At 34.2% G+C, this 22,866-nt stretch overlaps 1 protein-coding gene across 2 annotated transcripts in view; it reads left to right on the plus strand.

Annotated features, from left to right (window-relative positions):
• LOC129498651 (sodium channel protein type 3 subunit alpha) overlaps positions 1–17,914 on the plus strand; it is a 104,596-nt gene extending 86,682 nt beyond the window's left edge. For both annotated transcript variants that reach the window (XM_055308149.1, XM_055308148.1), the window contains 10 exons: positions 12–132; positions 1,536–1,690; positions 2,457–2,630; positions 7,621–7,743; positions 10,014–10,286; positions 11,170–11,223; positions 12,038–12,175; positions 13,306–13,410; positions 14,983–15,253; positions 15,769–17,914. In XM_055308149.1, coding sequence (XP_055164124.1) covers positions 12–132; positions 1,536–1,690; positions 2,457–2,630; positions 7,621–7,743; positions 10,014–10,286; positions 11,170–11,223; positions 12,038–12,175; positions 13,306–13,410; positions 14,983–15,253; positions 15,769–16,964 — 2,610 coding nt within the window. In that variant the 3' untranslated portion in view covers positions 16,965–17,914. The remainder of the gene's footprint in view (positions 1–11; positions 133–1,535; positions 1,691–2,456; positions 2,631–7,620; positions 7,744–10,013; positions 10,287–11,169; positions 11,224–12,037; positions 12,176–13,305; positions 13,411–14,982; positions 15,254–15,768) is intronic.
• Positions 17,915–22,866: the final 4,952 nt, after the last annotated feature.

A 22,866-nucleotide genomic window follows, 5' to 3' on the forward strand; every position in this document is an offset into this window, starting at 1 on the left:
TTTGTTTCTAGAAATTAAATGCAACCAGCTCATCTGAAGGAAGCACAGTTGATGTTGCTCCGCCCCGGGAAGGTGAACAGGCTGAAATTGAACCTGAGGAAGACCTTAAACCGGAAGCTTGTTTTACTGAAGGTAAACAAGCTCAATATGATTAAAATGCAGTCTCCCCGCTTTTCTTACAGCAACTGATAATACCTCACTTGAGGGCATATTTCAAAGAAATGGTAAAGGCATGTTTTTCTTTGTTTTTATCTTTTCTTCTGAAAAGCTAATTTATCTATATTTCCAGATTATATTATAGCAGTGACTGTGCCTGAACAATTAAAGATGATCTGATGTGGTTTTTTGTTGTTTTTATCCTCCAGAATGTGGAGAAGCTAACCCCATGAGATAAATGGCATTCTAGAATGTCATCTCATTGATACTGACTGCAGTCCCTTCAGACCTCATTGGCGATGCTGTGATTTGATTTATAGATGTTGCAGTAATTACACTCCATCCTTCACAGTTTCAAATGTGGTTAATTTGTGCTGTGATCAGAGCTGTTTGGGGATGCAGATGTACTGTAAAGCCTTGACAGGCAGTCAGTACAGGGCTGACTTGTGATCAGTACAGTGTCTTGTACACAAATCAATAAAGATCTGCTGATTCGATGTGATTGGATTTAATCCAATAAGTAGTAGCTCAGAGAGTTAGAGCAGAAGAATGGATGGAAATGAGAAATAATATGAAAACTAGGAGGGGGGATGACAAAGGAACAGCAATACTGACTAACAAGATGAGTCATACGTGTAACTAAGAAAAGCACTGAGGCTGAAAATAAATTACCTTTGGAAAACTGACAGTGGCTGATACCTAGGAAGACGGGGGCTTTTCTGTACATGAAAAGAAGGAAGTGAAATATTCAGGATCATGTCAAAAAATTAATAAACAATTTGAACATGCAGTTTTTCTCCAAACCTAGAGGTGTTCTTGGACCCTATTTCAATCAATGGTCTTGAGGCAAAGAGAGATCCTACCTAGTATTAAAAAGGAAACTATACTCATGCAACTCTTGATAAAGTAATTCCTTGAATTTTAGGTGTTTTGCCTGAATATATTTGTCTGAGAATGATTCATTGTATCGGAAGGATGCTGAAGATAACTAAGAAATGAAGTAGCCAGTTACCCTATAAATGATGATCTGAGACTGGTATGGGGAGAAAACAACAAAGCTTATTTTTTCCTATCTAAGATTAAAATATATTTTCTAGAAAAGGTGGAGGTGGATGGGAAAGCAAAGAAGGTAGGTAGGGAGATGGGCAAAATAGATAAAAGGGATTTACAGGTACAAACTTCTAGTTATAAAATAAGTCATGGAGATGAAAAGTCTATAGCAAAGAGAATACAGTCAGTAATACTGTAATGACCTTGTATGTGAGGGATGGTGCCTACACTCATTGTGGTGAGCACTCTGTGTGGATGAGACTACCGAATCCATATGTTGTACAGAATTTACCTTTGTCTAATTTCTTATATTTAATGTTATCTTTTAGGATGTATTAAAAAGTTTCCATTCTGTCAAGTAAGTATAGAAGAGGGCAAAGGCAAAGTCTGGTGGAATCTTCGGAAAACCTGCTACAGCATCGTTGAACACAACTGGTTTGAGACTTTCATTGTCTTCATGATTCTTCTCAGCAGTGGTGCTTTGGTAAGTGAAATGCAAAGTGGTAAGAACCATGTTCTCATGAAACAGCTTATTTTCTGAAAATACCACAAACAGACATGGAGTTTAAGAAGCAAGAGAGGAAGGTATATCCATGGCTGGCAGAGCATGGCACCCAGGGTTTAACTATGCAAAATTCAGTACAGAATAAATCAGAACTATGAATAAGCAGATGGAATTTCTCATCTGGTGTTTATCTAATAGATGTTTTCCTCACTGAGACAACCATTCACAGAGACATTCTGTAACTATGTTAACTTCCATGTCAAATACCATCCAGTTCGCCCTAATAATTATATTAACATTTATGGACTAAAAGTGTATTTTGTTTTCTTTATGTATAATCAATTTATTCTTCAAAATAAGCCAGATCATTCAGGGAATCGTTGAAAATAATGTTGGAATAGGCCAAGTCCATTTCTCATTAAAGAACTTCTAGTTATATCCTGAGTTCATATTACTTCTCTAAAAACATATCATTACAGCAGCAATGGAGATAGAGATGTTGAGGTGAGAGGCAAGAAAGAAAGAATATACTAAATCAGAGAAGATGTTGACATTCCCCCTGCCAACATTTTCTGTTAGTTTTAGTCTTCAGATTTTGTCCGATGTTTGTCAGATATTAGCTAATATTTAGTAGTAATTTCAAATTACTATTTTGCGTCCAATATTACACTAAGCAATTTTATCAAGTATTTGGGGGAGACAAGTCATTCAATTCAAGTAAAATAAAAGCATTCTTGATTCACAGGCTTTTGAAGATATATACATTGAACAGCGAAAGACTATCAAAACCATGCTAGAATATGCTGACAAGGTCTTCACTTACATATTTATTCTGGAAATGCTCCTCAAATGGGTAGCTTATGGATTTCAAACATATTTCACCAATGCCTGGTGCTGGCTAGATTTCTTGATTGTTGATGTAAGTATCCTGAGTGATTTTTATGAAATTATTTTTAAAAGAGATAAGTTTCACATTTCATATACTCCTATAATTAAAACCTTGACTTTTGAGAACCTGGTTTTATTAATGCTAACACAACTTTGCAGTGAAAAGAAAAAAAAACTAAAATAAATGTAAAAATTAGGAAAGCTTCATAGGAAATGATAGAAGAGGTCCTAAAAATGTAGACAGTGTAAAGAAAACACAGAGTGTTCTATGCCACAAGCAGACAGTTATTTTTCTAAAAGTTAAGGACCTCAAGGTAAGGAAAAGCTAAAAATCTGTTGACAGATCTAAGCACTTAGCTTATACTCACAGTTATATTTTAAAAAATAACTCCAGAAGGTAAAATCAAGAGATATAGGGTCAGGATTTGTGAGATTGTATTTTAATTCCTTACTAGAGTACCTGTTACTAAATAACGTTAAAAAAAAAAACCACACAAAAAACCCAAAACATTTACTGCATTCATTCAGCCACATACCCACAGGGACAATAAAATACATTTCCATCCTTCAATCAGTAGTTAGATATCCCAGAACCTATTCAGAAATTTACCACGCAGAGAGTTAGGTGTAGGAGCCCTGCTCTGAATCTGATTACCCTGGGGTGAGTAGTCATAAAAACATTACCAATTATAGGATCTGTCTGACTTGCAGCCTATTTACTTATTTCAAGCAATGAAGAAGCAGTGAGGCAAAATGACAGTCATCTGATTCTTTGTAGTCTGTGATATTCCACTGCACAAGGCTTCACAGCCTCCCAACAAAACAAGGTACTTTAAGCACTATCTCTAGCTGTTCCCTAGCAATAATAAAGCACTTTATTTTTATCTCTAACACTTGCCAATATGAATCAATAATTGCTATATGTTTACATTCATTATTTTTATCATTTTGATAAGTATGGACCTATCTAAATTCTACTCCCCTTTTTCTCACACATACATACTTATAGTGCTATAACCAAAATGTGTCTAACCCTTTGAGTTGATAAGAAATCTGCTACCAAGTCACTTTAATAGACCAGAAATGATTTCCAATTTCCATGGTTGGCTTTTAATGGATAACAGAGGTGAATTTTGATGTTATCCTGAGAAGCCATCCATAAAGGGAAGTTTAACATTCTTATAATCTGCAGCTGAAATGGGCTTCAAAGAATATCTAGGCCTTATTCTAGACATTAGGAAACTGAAGCCTCAGTTTAAATATTTTTTTAAGATAAAAAAAACTAAGTAACAAAGCTGAGTTTAGTGTCTCAATCCTAATTCTCAATTCCGTTCTCCTTTACTCCAGGGGTTTACTATCTAACTGCTATAAATATAATACTGTATTTTCAGATTGGCTTTGGGATTTAGCATTTATAGTCTTCAGTTTCTCCCTGAAATGATGCAACACTAAATACATTTAAGAATCCTCTATGGTTCAGAAAGATTTTCTCATGCACGAAGATCATTTAGAAATGTGATAGAACTTCTCCAGCAAATTCTGAAATTTACTGAAATATTTACACTTACTAAAAATTTTACATTTACTGAAATACTAACTTGTACTTCAAGAATTTCCATATATTTGGCCCATATAGAAAATATGAGTAAGATGCAAAAAGAGCAGGAGTTTTGTATCATGCTTGTATCCTTAGAGACACCTAATATAGATACTTAAGTATCTACTGAATAAAGTCTAAATGAATACATGTAATTTCAAAGAATGTGCCAAAAAAATTACTTCCCTTTTAAATAAGCCTCAACTGGTAGATTGAAACGGAGTAATTAAAGCCTTCTACTTTGGGACAAGTTATGTTGACTTAAATGGGCTTATTCCTGGATCCCTGGGTGGCTCAGTGGTTTAGCACCTGCCTTCAGCCCAGGGTGTGATCCTGGAGTCTTGAGATGGAGTCCCACATCTGGCTCCCCGCATGGAGCCTGCTTCTCCCTCTGCCTGTTTCTCTGCCTTTATCTCTCCTAAATAAATAAAATCCTCAAAAAAACAAAAAATAAGTGAAACCATATATTAGCACCTAAAATATAGTATTTCTTATATAGTTTTTTACCTTATTCCCTTGTTCTTCTAGGTCAACAATAATATATCTGCAAATAATGAATTCTTCTACTTTTCAAATTCACATAGCTCTTATTTCTGTTTCCAGAAAATGTTATAATAATAATAATAAAAATAATAATAATAATAATAATTAATAATGGTAGTGGGAGAATGCTTCTAGATTTTGTCATCAAAAATTATGCAAGTGTTTGGGTTGAAATGTATCATTGGAATGCATGGAAGTGATTATAAGGTTTTTACTTATTCTGCTCTCAAAAAAATTATCATTAGCCATTTTAAAGAGAAACATTCATATTATGTGGTTCATTAAGCAATCACAGAACTCCTAGGGTCTTCTTCAGAACCAACAAATCCCTCCTGCATTATTTCTCTTTCTCAGTTTCGCTGCCATAGGGATGCAGAAAGGTGTGAATAGCAGCTAAACCAACCCCCTGAAACTTCTAACACAGTTTCATATATTTGCTGTATTGTGAAGCATCTGGGTTCATATAAATTTATATTAAAAATTCAGTTTTTGTCAAAGGACTTGTTATATTTTGTACACATTAGCAAGAATGCCTTTTATGTTTAGCACGAAAAATGAAGATAAAAATGCTATATATTGAAAGATTGGGGATATGTTTGCTGAGGTGAAAAACACACTGGAGTTAAAAACAGAAGACATACTCCAGTTATGGCCTTGCCCCTTGCTACCTTTTCTTGGACTAGTCATTTGACCACTCTCAAGCAGAGATAATAGTAAAAAAGAATCATTTTAAGGGATCCCTGGGTGGCGCAGCGGTTTGGCGCCTGCCTTTGGCTCAGGGCGTGATCCTGGAGACCCAGGATCGAATCCCACGTCGGGCTCGTGGTGCATGGAGCCTGCTTCTCCCTCTGCCTGTGTCTCTGCCTCTCTTTCTCTCTCTGTGTGTGACTATCATAAATAAATAAAAATTTAAAAAAAAAAAAGAATCATTTTAAGTTGTAAAGCACACTACCTGTATAGGGCATTATCTTCAAATTTTAAGTGTATTACAAGTCTTTAAAATTATTTATTTCAAACTTCCCTTTAAGGTATATGAAGCTTTTTGCATTAGTTAACTCAATAAATGTTTTTGTCCTACACAAAATGGAATGAGGTCTATTAAAAGAAGCTCAGTTCACTAATGCCCCACATCTCTAGGAACTGAGTCACCCCACTGTGGAGTGGTTATATGCAAGTGGTGTCTCCCAGCCACTTGAATCCCAAATGTCCTGATTTTGGCCATTACTTTTCTTTTCGTTTCAAAGCAAAAGCATCCTTACTTCAGGTTGTGAGGAACCTGCAGCCACTTCCCTTTAAACGCCCAGTTCTCAAATAAAGGACTTAAAGAGCATGAGGGAAGCCTTCTGAAAGGAGTTCCAGAAGCCTAAAGAAGCTGTTAATGCTTTCCAAAGCAAAGGAGCCCAGAACATAGAAGCCTGTACATTCTCTAATAACCTTTCCCATCTTTCTGGTCTTCTGTAGCAGTAAACACTAGACAGAAATGAATAGCTCAATAAATTATCCTGCCACTAGTCATTTATTTTTCTGTTAGATTCTGTGAGATGTATGCTAAACAATGAGGGAGCAGTGGCTCCATGTGCCTTTAAAGCTTCAGTTCTGATTTCCTTGTCACCTTTTAAACCATGTGTTCTTGGGCATATCAGTTTCCATCCTACCTCACAAGACCATGGAAAGATTCATTTAGATCTATTTTTCAAAAGCTCTTTTTACAAGAAATGAAGCCCCAATGCCTTTAAACCATCCAGTGGATGTACAGAATTAACCCCTCCATATGCATCAAGGAAAGTACTACTTTTGTACAGTCCTTGCAAGAACTGATAAGATAGCCACTCAAACCATTTTGTTTTTCATGGTTCAGATGAGGAACAAATTTTTTGAAACTGTATGCAAAAGGTTAAGATATGGCTTTGAAGTCAGGTCACTTGGGTTCAAGACCTAACTCCATCTCTTATTACCATGCATCCCTTTTTTTGCAGTGGGGAGAGAGGAGTGAGGGGCTCAACTCCCTCACCAGTGAGAAGGCAATAGTAATATTACCTACTTCTTAAGATTTATATGCATAAAGCACTTAGAACCTTGCACATAGTAAATGTTCAATAAATGCTATGTTGAAAGAAAATCTAAGCAAATAAAGTCTTTTCCTCTCAAAAAAGGGCATGTCTTCTTTAACCTTTCACAAATTTAAGTAAAATTTAGTATGTGTATAAATATCAGAAGATGTATTATCACTATGAATTATAAGTTGAGAACTTTGAATAAACATTTCTTCATTATTATGAAACTACTACAACATGGTCTGACAAAATTTTTTTCGGGTAAAATTATTCCATTATTTATTTATCCAACACATATTAACCAAAGCATATTTAACCAGACAGTATTAGGCACACAAAGAGAAGACTGTTTCATAAAAAGTTTATGTGACCTGGAAGGGAAAAAGAAGATATCTAATCAATTGATTCTATTAAAGGGTAAATGCTTCCAATACACATAACTAAGATACTACATAAATTCAGGAGAGAAACATGATTTCCAATCAATGATATTAAACACAGATCCATGGAGGATCTGGCTTTTGAAACAAATCCTGAATCCTCAGTGATATGTGCACAGGTTGAAAGGGGTTCCACAGGGTGAAATAACTAACAGGAAGGGTTTACATGTTTATAAAAATTGACCAAGACTCTGCTTCCATTGGTAAGAAAAGCAATAACATGAAATGAAGCTGGCAACATAAGATGAACCCCCTACATGGAAGATGAAAGCCGCCACGATATGTCTGAATTTTATTTGGTTGGTACTAAAGAATAGACACTACATCTTATGCCTTTAGTCGACAGTTTATTTCTAGGTGAACTATTAATATCTTTCCTTTTTGTAGGTTTCTTTGGTTAGCTTGGTAGCCAATGCTCTTGGCTACTCAGAACTTGGTGCCATTAAATCCCTGCGGACGTTAAGAGCTTTAAGACCTCTAAGAGCTTTATCCCGGTTTGAAGGCATGAGGGTAAGAATAAAAGCTCTCTGATGATTCATATCAGAATTAAATGTAGGTTAATTATTTAGCTACAGAAGGGTACCATACTCTTCTGACATTTATTTCACGGAATTACAGAATTTCAGAAAAGGAATCTGACCTATCACTAATGTTAGCCTCCTGAAACTAAGGTATATTTAAACAGGTCCTCAGAAATTGTGGCAGAACTAGGGCTAGAATCCAGGTCTTCTGAGGAGAGAGCAAGGATGTTTCCACAACATCCAAAAAACATACACTGCCATTTATTTCATTTCATTGCTTATACATATCTAAATGATTTTTCACTACTGACATTCATCCTAGTAGGGGTTCTTCTTCCTCCCAATAGGCAGTTTGATTCCTCAAAAATCACTGGTAATGAATGAAAGGTAAAAGGTTTTTGTGTGCTTTATTTCTTCACTTAATATCAGTAACAAAAATAATCGTGTAAGAAAACAACTCTAAAATGTAGCCTCTGATAAGCCTCTATACATCCTAAGCAACCAAAATAGGGGGTCAGAACAATTAGCTGGCATTTCAGGCAACCCCTGGGGTTTGCTTCAAAGATTGCCCTTTTAAGTGAGCATTCTGAATGAGGTTCACTTTTCACAGCATGTGCATTTTCCTCTGTAGCCCCATTCTTTAGTGTGTATTTTATGTATCTACACATAAAGTACACATTTATTTGGATACACAACCACTCGTAACACCCCTCAAAATACTACTTAGCAAAGGCCAGCTTTGTTTATTCCAGCATGCAAATGCACATGGATATTGACTTTCTCCCTGGCCATAATGCTTTTATGTTAGAAGTTTGGAGCAATAAAAACAAACACTTCAGCCTTGACTTCAAAATTCACTCAGGGAGTTTCAGGGAGAATGAAACCACTGTACAGACTTTCCATAAGCATTGTAAGCAAAGACATATTTGGTTTTACATTCTAATTTCATTTCATTGCTATTTGATTAAAAAAGTCACAAGACAAGATAAAATTCATAAAAATTATAATATAATTTCAAGTTCTATTCAAGCCAATCTTTGCCATTACTGACAATACTTAAGCCCTCATCTACTTGCATGGTTTTGTATTAACAATTCCTTTTTGAAGGAAGATGAACAAAATAAGAAGCTTATAAATTTACTCTAATCTGAAAAAACATTGTTTGGCATTTTTAATTTAATTATATGGCTGAAATAATGTTCCACCTATAAAATAAGAAATATATCACATGGTTATTTGATAAGAAAATTTGTGGACGCCATTTTACCAAATTTTAGGAGCAAAGAAACATGGCAAGTATAATATATATAACTTAATTTCTAAAAGAAATAAAATTTAAATAGCATATGAAATTTTGGATTTCAGGCCTTGATGTCAATTTAAAAATTTTTTAGGTTGATTTCTAACAACATTTTTACTTTTTAAAAATAAAACAATAGTTTAACATAAATGCCTAGCAAAACAGTCCAATATGAATCAGATTAAAGTAGATAAGAAAAGATACTGTCAACCTCCATAGAGATTTCAAAATACCTATTAAGCTTTTGAATTTAATGAGAGGATAGGTAACTTAATTTCTCCTTCATGAAACAGGTCAGCTCAGGTTGATGAAGTAACCTATACCCCAAATGTTACCTGAAGTAACATGTGCCCTACCCCAAAGTGAGTATTTGAGAGATCAGAAAAACAATGAGGACAAATTTGGTACTTTTATGTCCAGAGATAAATTCCATCTCATTTAATATACTTTTTAAAATTGGGATTTACCAATAGAGAAAAAAAGACACTATTATTCATAGTCATAAAATGTTGACTTGATCTGAGGAGGCTTATTTAAGGCATTATTAATACTTTATTTGAAGGGTTTGTTTAACCATGTTTTCAAATCATCAATCATTCATTAACACTTGGAAGTTAAAATGTATTGCTGAATGACAATTATTTCTTGTTGGTATTTAATACATCTTTTTTTTCTTTTCTCCCCAGCATACAAACACTTTCTGACTCCATCTTACTATATCAGGTTTTTATTTCTTTTCACACTTTGGCATATTTTGCTTTCCTTAAATCCTTTAGCTCTTTAGTTGTGTCACTGTTTGTTTTCCCTTACCAAATATGTCCTAGAGCACATCATGAGAAAGAACTTATCCGCCTAGATTTTTATTTAACTCTTTTCACACCCATGTTAGTATTAAATAAATAAAAGGAACGGTTTTCATCTTAACGATCTGTAAGTAGCCTTCTCCTCTTCTCTTCCAGGTTGTTGTGAATGCTCTTGTTGGAGCAATTCCCTCTATTATGAATGTACTCTTGGTTTGTCTCATCTTCTGGTTGATCTTTAGCATCATGGGTGTGAATTTGTTTGCTGGCAAGTTCTACCACTGTGTTAACACGACAACGGGTAACATGTTTGAAGTTAGTGAAGTCAACAATCTGAGCGACTGTCAGGCTCTTGGCAAGCAAGCTCGATGGAAAAACGTCAAAGTAAACTTTGATAATGTTGGCGCTGGCTATCTTGCATTGCTTCAAGTGGTAAGTTGCCACTGTATGAGTTCTGGAAACATTTTCAAAATGTCTGACAAAAGATCATTTCTCTGATGTGCTTTGCTTGAATAATTAGTATTTAACGGAACAAAAGTAGTTGATGATAACACCTATACTATTAACTTAATTGACTTTAAGATGTTTTGCAGTATTTGATTACAAATTTTCCCAGTGTTCAACTTTTAGTATGTTTTAATATAGTCTTATATTCCTGCTTCCTGTTTTTTTTCTTACTATATTATTGAGTGCAATTGCACTTTTACTGTTTTTAGTTTTCTTTGGCAATCATTGCCAAAGGAGCAATTTTATATGTTAAAGTAACAATGTACATGTTTTAGTGATGAATTAAATGTATATATATTATTAGCCAGGAAATTTATTGCACCAACATCTAAGGAGTATGGTTCTGCTATTTGTAGAAATGTAAATCTTATGGAGATTTCAAAATGTATAATGTTTAATAATTTTTACTTAATTGACCACATATTAACTAATCAGTAATTCACTAATGAAAACAGTTGAGCTGTGTTTAAACACACCATAGGTTTGAATCACAGAGCTTATATTTTGGTATAAAAAGAATTTGAGACCAAGATGGATATTTTATGAATCAAGCCTCTAGTTCAATTTTTGTGTAGAAAGTAATTAATATCTTCTGAGAGAACAAAGGAAATGAATTCCAGACTCTAAATACAATCATATTTTACTTCAATTCAATTTCTTCATTCAATTCATTTTAATCTCTTTATAGAGAATTTTATGATATCATACAAAAACTTACTTGTAGTAACACTATCAGATTTTCATATGATAAAATGCCATATTCTTGGATTAGGTTTTTATGCAGAATTCAAATATATATTGTTTACAGGCCACATTTAAAGGCTGGATGGATATTATGTATGCAGCTGTTGATTCACGAGATGTAAGTATCACTCAAATACTATTCATAGTTACTAGATTTTCCATAGTGAACATTTTTAACAATTTAAGTGAATGACCCAGATTTTTATAATAGCAATGAGAACATCTATAATTGCATATAGAAATGATCCTCTTAAGGTAATGCATTTCAATAAATATGGTATTTTGGCTAATATATGTCTGACATATATATCTAATATGAAAGGATATCTAACTGCATGGATCAGAAGACATGAAACTGGTCCATAAATGAGACTCAAGATTGGGAACATTGCTCATGAGAAAGTAACTTGCTTCTCCCTAACCCTGGAGGTTATGATAAACAGAGTCTGTGAAGCAACTTCCAAAAAAAAAAAAAAACAGGAAAGAAGAGCAAGTTTCAGGGAAATTCAATTTTGAAAATAGGAATTGAAAAAGTTCCTCAGAATATATGTTTATGCTGCATTCCTTTAGAAGTTGATATTCTATTATTAAAGCCATATCTTCAAGAACCAACATCTCCAGACTCAAATTTAAAATGCTGCAAAAAAACTGTAAGACTATTAACAGGTTCAAAATGTTTGTTTATACCACTGTTATTTAAAGAAACATACAGGTAAGTCACAGTGGAAAAACAGATCCAAGAACAATCATAAAAATTATAAACTTTCATTCTCCTAGATCATACTAGTTTTACAAAAGAACATTTTTTGCAGAACAGTATCTCACAAGGCAAAAATAGCTCTAGATTAAGTGACAACACTCACCAAATGTTAACTTAGTTTAAGTATTTATTATGTTTTAAAATATTATTTAATATTTTTAATACCATTTAGGTAAAACTTCAGCCTGTTTATGAAGAAAATCTATATATGTATTTATACTTCGTCATCTTTATCATCTTTGGGTCATTCTTCACTCTGAATCTATTCATTGGTGTAATCATAGATAACTTCAACCAACAGAAAAAGAAGATAAGTATTTCTCAGCTCTCAGATTTCCCCTGAAGTTCTGTCTGTTGTACATCCAAATAATCAGGATATTCATAATCAAGACAGACTTAGATCATTTTTATATCCTTTTCAGTTCACTATTTGGTCAGTTCAGATCCAGAGTTTCCAGCCTCTAGCTGGTGGCTCCTCTCTAGATTCATCCTCTGCTGAGCTGCTATCCTGTCTTTGTGAAAAAAATGTGACCATGGCTTCAAAGCATCCAGTGGGCCTCCTCTAATGCTTCATCCTTGCTTACAGAGAATTTCAGAAATTATTTCCATTCAGTTTTCTAGCTGCATTTTCTTCCACATCACATTTCTATATCTACTTCCCTACTCTTCAGTCAATATCCACCATTACTACTACCACATTTTACACACATAGCTGCATGGATTTTCTACCCTTTCTGAACAAGCCACACTCTTGTGGCTCCATGACTTTACATAGGGTATTTTCTTTTCCTGGAATGCTTTGCCTAGCACACCTCATCGGTTAAGACCTAGCTTAAGGGTATCCCCCTATATAAAGCCTGTTTCTAAGTTTTCAGGGTTTATTTTGATCTCTGCAATACTTTTATATATATATATATATATATATATATATTTATACATTTTCCACCTGTTTTCATTTTCCTACTCCACGTGGCAACAAGACATTGTGTCTCATATATCTATGTAATTCTAATACCAGTTGCATTTTCTAGCACACCAGAAGTACTTAAAATTACTGAATAAAGAAGGAAAACTGTCAACAGTGAAATGGACTAAGAAAACATTTTTCTTTCACAAAAATATATTTGAGACCCCTGAGCCTCCTTCTAAACATAATATAGTGAAATTAGGATCCTGTACTAATCAGACATTTATGTGATTATAGGTTTACATAATAGTATTCAGAATTTCACATAAATGAGAAAATTAAAAACATGTATGTATGTGTGTACATATGTATATATGAAACAGGATATATAGCAAAAAACATATAGCAAAAACATATGAAACAGGATAATTTCCATTTAATAATTGAGAAAAGACTAAAGACTCAAATATTTTTGTACAAATGCTGTTGTAACACACATTCAGATTGTAACCAGTTTTATACTGTATCTTTACTTTGGAGGTCAGGACATCTTTATGACAGAAGAACAGAAAAAATATTACAATGCAATGAAGAAACTTGGATCCAAGAAACCTCAGAAGCCCATACCTCGACCAGCAGTAAGAATTACTCATCTTCTTTAACATTCTAAAGCCTTATTTCCATATGATGAAACTGGCAGTGTTCTGGATGAAAACATACTGAGTGATATCACCAATATATAGTATGCCCTAATTGTAAAGTTCATATTGTTTAACACAGTTCACAACTGCCACACTCAGTAAGAATTATTAAGTTACTAAAAAGGAGGTGATGCTCTCTACAGTTTGTCGATTGAAAACGTGCAATTTGGAGTGTCCAGTAACTGCTTCCATAGCAGACTCCATATTCCTGCTGCCACCTATTGCTGCCAGGAATGTACCCAATCATGTTATACAGCACCCTCTTGCCATTTAAATAAATGGGAGTCTGGAAAACTCCCATCCCACCCCATTATTTCCCTCTACACCATTTGTTCTCTCCATCTGACGACTAGAAAATATTAACATTCTTAGAAAGGAAAAGGGCATCATCAAAATAGTTTGTTTCACCAAAAACACAAAAAACACTTATTCAGAATGCATATTCTGTAGAGCTTCATAATATACGAAAAGACATAACAATGGATTATGTTCACAGAGCGGCACTCTAACTAACCTATCTTCTTAGATGGGTAAGGAATAAGGAAACTGAAGCCCCCCCCCCCAAAAAAAAGTAAAATATCCTACCTAAAGTCATAAAGCTTGTTAATTGCCAGAACTTGGATTTTCTCATGAATCCTATAAATGACTTCCACTTTACCATATTTTTAAGAGTTTTGGATTTGAGGTTAGGAGTGATTAAGGGGGGAGGTAGGGGAGGATACACAAAAGGACATAAACCTGTTTTACTTAAGATTATTTAAATATTATATTTTAAAGAAGAAAACTCTGTCAATTCATGAAACTGATTTTCAATAAGCTATGAAATTTTATGTTTTTTATTTTAAATTATTAAGGATTTATTTCCCTAATAGAATTATATTTAATACCACATGAGTATAGTAATCTTTAAAAGTACGTGATTCCTGAGATGATTGCTAATAAGACAAAGAAAAAATGTCATTCATTTTTGTTGAAGCACAGATAAAGAACAGATGAAGAAAGAGATAAATAACACACACATAGTTAAAAGAGACAGAATAAAATAGAATATGACATATTTTGAAGGAGAGAGAGATGGAAATAAGTTATAAACCAAAATTCCTGAAGTACTGATAAATGAATTAGGGTATTCATCCATTTAAAACTCTGTATCAATCTACTTTGTAAATCTTCATTATCTGTTGTCATAATTTTTTGGTAAAAATTATCAAGTTATTTTAAATCAAGCAAAGCCCATGCATATTAACAGCTAACTGCCACCAATTTATGCCTTACTGAGCTTTGTCTTCCCATGGAACTTAAATATACTGAATACGTGTTGTTCTTATCATATGACTTTTTTCATTTCCTTTTGTATTTTAATGTGAAGAGAAATGGAGCACAAAAAATTGTTTGTAGTAATGTGATTAGGATGTATATCTCATGGCCATATATGGAAGGCCTTCATCTGAAATTTTAGTCATTATTTATGAAATATGCATATTAACCTTCTTTTACCTCTCTTTCTAGAACAAATTCCAAGGAATGGTCTTTGACTTTGTAACTAGACAAGTCTTTGATATCAGTATCATGATCCTCATCTGCCTCAACATGGTCACCATGATGGTGGAAACTGATGACCAGAGCAAATATATGACTCTGGTTTTGTCCCGGATCAACCTTGTATTCATTATCCTGTTCACTGGAGAATTTGTGCTAAAGCTCATCTCTCTCAGATACTACTACTTCACCATAGGCTGGAACATTTTTGATTTTGTGGTGGTGATTCTCTCCATTGTGGGTAAGAATGGTTTAATTACAGAGAGGTACCACTGTAGGTAAAGCTCCCCAAGGCCTGACAGCTGTATAACACAGAAATTAGATCTGAGAATGTTAATGTGTATAATTCTTAAGTTTACCACTACTGTTCATTTTCCTCTAACAGAAGAATGTCAATATTTGAAAAGAGAATATATTTAGAGATTTCAGAAATAATCTTTGTCAGTAATCAGCACATTTTATGTGTGGGGATAACTCTTCATAGAAACTGAGTGTATATAATCTTAAATTGCCATGACACTCTGAGGTTATTTAATTTTTGGATTTTCTAAAAATCTATATTGGTTTATAACATTATAGAATCATTGAATAAAACTCTGTTATCTTTAATTGCTAGTATTAGGGAGTGGACCCAAATATTTAGTAAAAGTTTATAATCATAACAATCTTACTGTTTTCTTAAATCTTGCAAAGATAAAGCATTCATGTTGGCATAAGATATTCACTGTTTAGTTGATTTCTGTATTTTTTCCACAGGTATGTTTCTGGCTGAGCTGATAGAAAAATACTTTGTGTCCCCCACCCTGTTCCGAGTGATCCGGCTCGCCAGGATCGGTCGAATCTTGCGTCTGATCAAAGGGGCGAAGGGGATCCGCACACTGCTCTTTGCTCTGATGATGTCCCTCCCTGCCTTATTTAACATCGGCCTCCTGCTCTTCCTGGTCATGTTCATCTACGCCATCTTTGGAATGTCCAACTTTGCCTATGTTAAAAAGGAAGCTGGAATTGATGACATGTTCAACTTTGAGACCTTTGGCAACAGCATGATCTGCTTGTTCCAAATTACCACCTCGGCTGGCTGGGATGGATTGCTAGCACCTATTCTCAACAGTGCACCACCTGACTGTGATCCTGACACAATTCACCCTGGAAGTTCAGTTAAGGGAGACTGTGGGAACCCATCTGTTGGGATTTTCTTTTTTGTCAGTTACATCATCATCTCATTTCTCGTTGTGGTGAACATGTACATCGCTGTCATCCTGGAGAACTTCAGTGTTGCTACTGAGGAGAGTGCAGAGCCCCTGAGCGAGGATGACTTTGAGATGTTCTATGAAGTCTGGGAGAAGTTCGATCCTGATGCCACCCAGTTTATAGAGTTCTCCAAGCTCTCTGATTTTGCAGCTGCCCTGGATCCTCCTCTTCTCATAGCAAAACCAAACAAAGTCCAGCTCATTGCCATGGACCTGCCCATGGTCAGTGGGGACCGGATCCACTGCCTCGACATTTTATTTGCCTTTACAAAGCGTGTTTTGGGTGAGAGTGGAGAGATGGATGCCCTTAGAATACAGATGGAAGACCGGTTCATGGCTTCGAACCCCTCCAAAGTCTCCTATGAACCCATCACAACCACTCTGAAACGCAAACAAGAGGAGGTATCTGCTGCTATCATTCAGCGTAATTTCAGATGTTATCTTTTAAGACAAAGGTTAAAAAAGGTATCAAGTGAATATAACAAAGAGGCAATTAAAGGAAGGATTGACTTACCTATCAAAGAAGACATGATTATTGACAAATTAAATGGAAACTCCACCCCAGAAAAAACAGATGGAAGTTCCTCTACCACATCTCCTCCTTCCTATGACAGTGTAACAAAGCCAGACAAAGAGAAGTTTGAGAAAGACAAACCAGAAAAAGAAAGCAAAGGGAAAGAGGTCAGGGAAAATCAAAAGTAAAAAAGAAACAAAGAATTATCTTTGTGATCAATTGTTTACAGCCTATGATGGTAAAGTCTATGTGTCAATTGGACTCCCAGAAGAGGTCTATGCCAAACTGACTGTTTTAACAAATACTCATGGTCAGTGCCTATAACAAGACAGTGACCTCTCCATCACTACAATTCTGTGAGTCAGGGTATCAACAAGATTGACAAGAGGTTGCTGTTTTCATTACCAGCTGACACTGCTGAAGAGAAACTAAATGGCTATCTAGACTGTAGGGATAATTGTGCAAAGTGATCATTGTAACTACACCAAACACCTTTAGTACAGTACTTGCATCCACTCTATTTTTAACTTCCATATCTGCCATATTTTTACAAAATTTGTTCTAGTGGATTTCCTTGCTCCCTAATTCATAGTTTATTCATAATACTATGTCACTATTTTTGTAAATGCCATTTAAGTTGAGAGAAAAGTATATAAGAGCCCTGTGTTCCTACTCCACAAGTCTCTCAAATGATCAGCAAAAGTGTTTTGAGAGATAAAATTCTTGCTCAAAACCAGAAAAAAATATTCTAATGTCAATAATTTCAGGTACTTCCATTTTCTAGACAGCTTTAATTTTGAAAGTGTTTTAGTCTGTTACATTTGTTTATATCTGAACAGTTATGTGCCTGTAAAGTGTCCTCTAATTTTTAAAGGATTATTTTTATGCAAATATTGTTTCAGCAAGTGCAAATTTTATTCTAAGTTCCAGAGCTCTATATTTAATTTGGTTAAATGCTTTCCAAAAACAAAATGAAAAAAAATCTAGAAAAAGTATATCTATAGTGTCACTTTAGAATAGTTGTCCCACTTTCAGCTGCAGTATTGCTTTGCCATCTTCTACTCTCAGCAAAGCTGACATTTTATGTCAATTCAACACCCCCTGTTATGTAAATAGTTATTTTATCCTGTGGTGCATGTTTGGGCCAGAATATATATATATATATATATATATATATATATATATATATATTACACACACATATATACACACACGTATATATATAATCATATATATATATATATTCTGATAAACAACATCTATTAAATCAAATATGTACCACAGTGTATGTGTCTTTTGCGAGCTTCCAACAGGGATGTATCCTGTACCATTCATTAAACATAGTTTGAAGACTATCACTAATGCATGTTAATATTGCCTATGCTGCTCTATTTTACTCAACCCATTCTTCACAAGCCTTGGTTAGAAGATGTCACATGTTGGTAGAGTTGGAAGACATACAGCTCTATCCAGTACGTCAAGCAGAATAGCTTGCAGTTATTTAAAAGTACCTTTACTTCTGAATTTTAATTCAACTTGAGTGTCATATGGTGTCTCTCTATATTTCAAAGAAACACACTGCATACTGCCTATTGTCAAAAACTATACTATCATATTTTGCTAAAAATATGTCCAAAACTTGTTTAAATATAAATAATGTAAAAATATGATCAATTTTATTTGTTGCACTTTGTACATAAGAAAATTATTTTCAGGTTGATGACATGGCAATTTATTTTACTTTATGCTTTTGCTTTTTATTTTTAATCACAATTCCAAACTTTTGAATCCATAAGACTTTTCAATGGATAATTTCCTAAAATAAAAGTTAGACAATGGGTTTTGTGGATTTCTTTGTTATAATATATTTTCTACCATTCCAATAGAGATACATTGGTCAAAAATTCAAACCTAGATCATTTTTTACTATGGTTGCCTCAATATTACCCATTATTCATGGAAATTTTTTTTTACTCAAACTTTTGTAGTATTTGCTTATGCAGACTAGTCTTATTTTTTTAATTCTTGCTATACTAGAGCTATTAGAGAAATAATATGGGCTCTCTCCTTTTTAGCCATGAACAAAGTGGCAAAGTTGTGCAATTACCTAACATGATATAAATTTTTGTTTTTTTGCACAAACCAAAAGTTTAATGTTAACCTTTTACAAAACTATTTACTTGTAGTGTACTAAATGAACTGCATGCAGGGAATTGCTATTACTAAAAAGAATGGTGAGCTACGTCATTATTGAGCCAAAAGAATAAATATTTCAATTTTTATTATATTTAATTTCTTGGCCTCTGTTTTTTTATTGATGTTTAAAATATTCATAATTAATGAAATCTGTAATTGATCTGATATTTGTATACATAAAAGTTCACAGGGATTTTACAGTAACGTAATACATGAACCACCACACAGTACTATGGAATAAAAGCTATCAAAAAGCAGTTGTGAACTTTTTTGTGTGCAAAGAATCACATCCACATGTTCCAATTTGCAGTTTCAGTAACAGTAATAGTAGCCATTGACAATGGTTGTCAATACCAATTACTTCCCTTGGCTGTAACCATTTTCATCTCAGCTCCTCTCCGTATTATTGATAACCATCTCCAAATTTCTTGGTAGCTAAAAAAGGCTACATACTTTGTTATTTTATTGGGATCCCTGGGTGGCGCAGCGGTTTAGCGCCTGCCTTTGGCCCAGGGCGCGATCCTGGAGACCCGGGATCGAATCCCACGTCGGGCTCCCGGTGCATGGAGCCTGCTTCTCCCTCTGCCTGTGTCTCTGCCTCTCTCTCTCTCTCTCTGTGACTATCATAAATAAAAAAAAAATAAATGCATTTTATGAATTCCTATTTACATATAAAGTATTAATGATGGTTGTGGTTGAGAATTTACATTAACTTTTTTTTTAGTGCCCTTGGATTTACTTCTTGTCAAAACCAAATGTTTATTCTCAATGGAAAATTCCAATTATAAGGCATACTTTTTTGAAGATGAAGTGAATCTAGATATGCAATTCATAGTTTCCTCAATGTAAATGATATAAGCTGACTTCAGTGGAATTCACTGGCTTCTTTCTGCTAAAGTCAATTTTCAGATCTCGCCAACACCACAGAGAAGTGAAGTATTACTTTGCAAAACCCTTACCCTTTCTATGCAACCCATCATATAATGTTAGCCAACTATTCTATTAATTGATATGCACTGCAGCTACATGATCATCTTCTAAAATAGTCACAAGAGCCTTCAGCTGAAAAAAAAAAAACTTTTAAAAATATACCTATCAAGCTAATGGATATTCTGAAAATACTGTTCAGAATATAGAGCTGTTAATATAACCTAATATATATTTTAAATAACTAATTCCATAAGAAAAATCCTTCTATTATTGAACTTCATCACAGAATTGTTTAAAATAACTAGAAAAAAATTTTAAAAATAAAATATGCTAGAAATAATCAACTTAGATACAGAAATAACAATACTATGAAATTAAGGAAACTTAAACTCACCAATAAGTGATACTAATGGCTGTCCTTTAGTAAGGGAAGAACATTTGTATGGAGAAAAAAAATGGGTATTCCAGTTTTTAAATACTATAGCCAAAAGATAATGGCTATATAAATTTAAGTGTTTACTAATTTTCAAATAACTAGAATACAGTAACATAAAAATCATTCTTGTGCATTTCAAACCATTACATAGTAATCATAAAGAAAGTTCTTGCTGACCATTTTTGCATTAATGAGAAACATCAAAAAAGACTGGACCAAGAGTTCTAACACCTGTCTTTCAGTATCAGTTGTGGCATCAAATTAGCAATGTAATTCAGGCAAATCAAATTCTGGCCCCTCAGATTCCTCCTTTTATGAATGACACTTTTGTCTCTTAAATTCTAAAATTCTATGTTCAAAGTCATATTGTCTATTCAAAGGGAGTAATCTTCTTTATATGGGTAACACTTAAGGAAAAATATATGACCTGTCAAGCCTTTTAAAACATTACTCAGGGGATGGCTGGGTGGCTCAGTGATTGAGCATCTGCCTTTGGCTTAGGGCGTGATCCTGGTCCAGGGATCGAGTCTCACATCAAGTTCCCTGCATGGAGCCTGCTTCTCCCTCTGCCTGTGTCTCTACCTCACTTTGTCTTTCATGAATAAATAAAAAAAAATCTTTAAAATATATAAAATAAAAAAAATAACATTACTAAGATAAGCTTAAATAGAAACACATATGGCTCCAACTTTAGCTCCATTAAGAAAAAAGTTTTCTGGGCCACTTTGGTGGCTCAGCGGTTTAGCGCCACCTTAGGCCCAGGGCGTGATCCTGGAGTCCTGGGATTAAGTCCCGTGTCAGGGAGCCCCTGACGTGCTCCCTGCATGGAGCCTGCCTGCTTCTGCCTGTGTCTCTGCCTCTCTCTATATATATCTGTCTCTCACAAATAATTAAAATATTTTAAAAAAATAAAGAAAAAAGTTTTCTTGTCCTCAAAGGTTTTATAACACAAAGTGAAGGATGCTTTAAATAAGTGAAAGGATGGCTATTATTTCTTTATGGTGTTACAGATTTCTAAAAGACAACACCTGACATATAACAAAAAGTCACTAATAATTTACAATTTTACCTGTAAAATTGTCTAGAACAAGTGTACTTGCTTCTTTTTGTCATTAATTAATATTTGCCACAAACCTTCAAGTTGGGCTTATTAAAGTCTTATATTCCCTAGAGTACTATTTTTATTACAAAAGATTAAAAAACACACATCATTTTATTATAACATCTAAAACATTTTTTCTCAAAAACTTGTGTTGTTACTGACTCCTACAGATTCTTTTGTCAGCAGTGTTTCTCCCCTCCTCTTCTTTCCAGAAACTGTTCAAAATTCTGCCAGTTTGCATACTGAAGTACGTATTTAAAACTTCCTAAACCTAACAGCACCCAATTGCTCAGAAAATCAATTTCCCCTTCTAATTATGAAGTAAAAACAAACAAACAAATCCCTAAATAATCCCTACATAACCTATTTTACTACTATCAGCCATTATTGGCCACCACTGATGGCCACCACTCCACAACTCATGCCTCTTATCCCTCATAATCACACACTCTCCCGTTACCTAATGTTTTGACATCTTTCCTGTCTTGAACATCTATCCACTTCTTTGCCAGAAATGTCCTGAAATCTAAGAAGATTCCTTATCTTTCAAGACCTGGCTCAAGTGTCATTATCATCTAGGAAGCTTCCACAGAGTTCCCCAAATAGAAGAAATCGTTTCTCCTCACACTTCCTCATGTGACCCATGATGGTGTGGATCGTACTGTGCTGCATTACCTCCTTCACAGTTATTTCTTCTTAAAATATTGTAGCACATTCAACATATAGCACGTATCTCATTAATTTTGTCACCCTTTTTTCCTCTAGGACTAGGATATGTGACTATCAATAAGTAAATCTATTGCTAGTAGAATTGATTCTTGCAGAAACACACAAATATATTTTAAGCGCCAAGCAACAAAATAAACTCTTTAAATCTTATGAAGGACAATTCTCAAATGTATTAGCATGTAAATTCAAAATATCCACCTTTATAATCAGTTGAAATATATACAAATATCTTGGAAATGCTGTATACCTATACTATAAACTACGTTTATAAGTAATATTTTTTACCTAATATAAACTACTGAAACCAAAACTTCATTTCATTAACTCTATCAGTGAAATAATCTTATTGAGTTGTCTTCATTAGAAATACATTGCATGGGCACCCCTGGTGGCGCAGCGGTTTAGCGCCGCCTGCAGCGCGGGGTCTGATCCTGGAGACTCAGGATCGAGTCCCGCATCAGGCTCCCTGCATGGAGCCCGCTTCTCCCTCTGCCTGTGTCTCTGCCTCTCAGTCTCTCTCTCTCTCTGAATAAATAAATATAAAAAAGATGTTTAAAAAAAATACATTGCATAGATAAAAACAGAGTTAGGTTTTATCTCACTATCTTGAAGTAGATATTCTTAACTTTGATAATTCATGAATACACTGGTAATACACTAATAACTTTAGAAATTTGCTGAATAAATATATATCTTA

This window comes from Nyctereutes procyonoides, unplaced genomic scaffold (genome assembly GCF_905146905.1).
Source record: "Nyctereutes procyonoides isolate TBG_1078 unplaced genomic scaffold, NYPRO_anot_genome, whole genome shotgun sequence".
Lineage (NCBI taxonomy): Eukaryota > Metazoa > Chordata > Mammalia > Carnivora > Canidae > Nyctereutes > Nyctereutes procyonoides.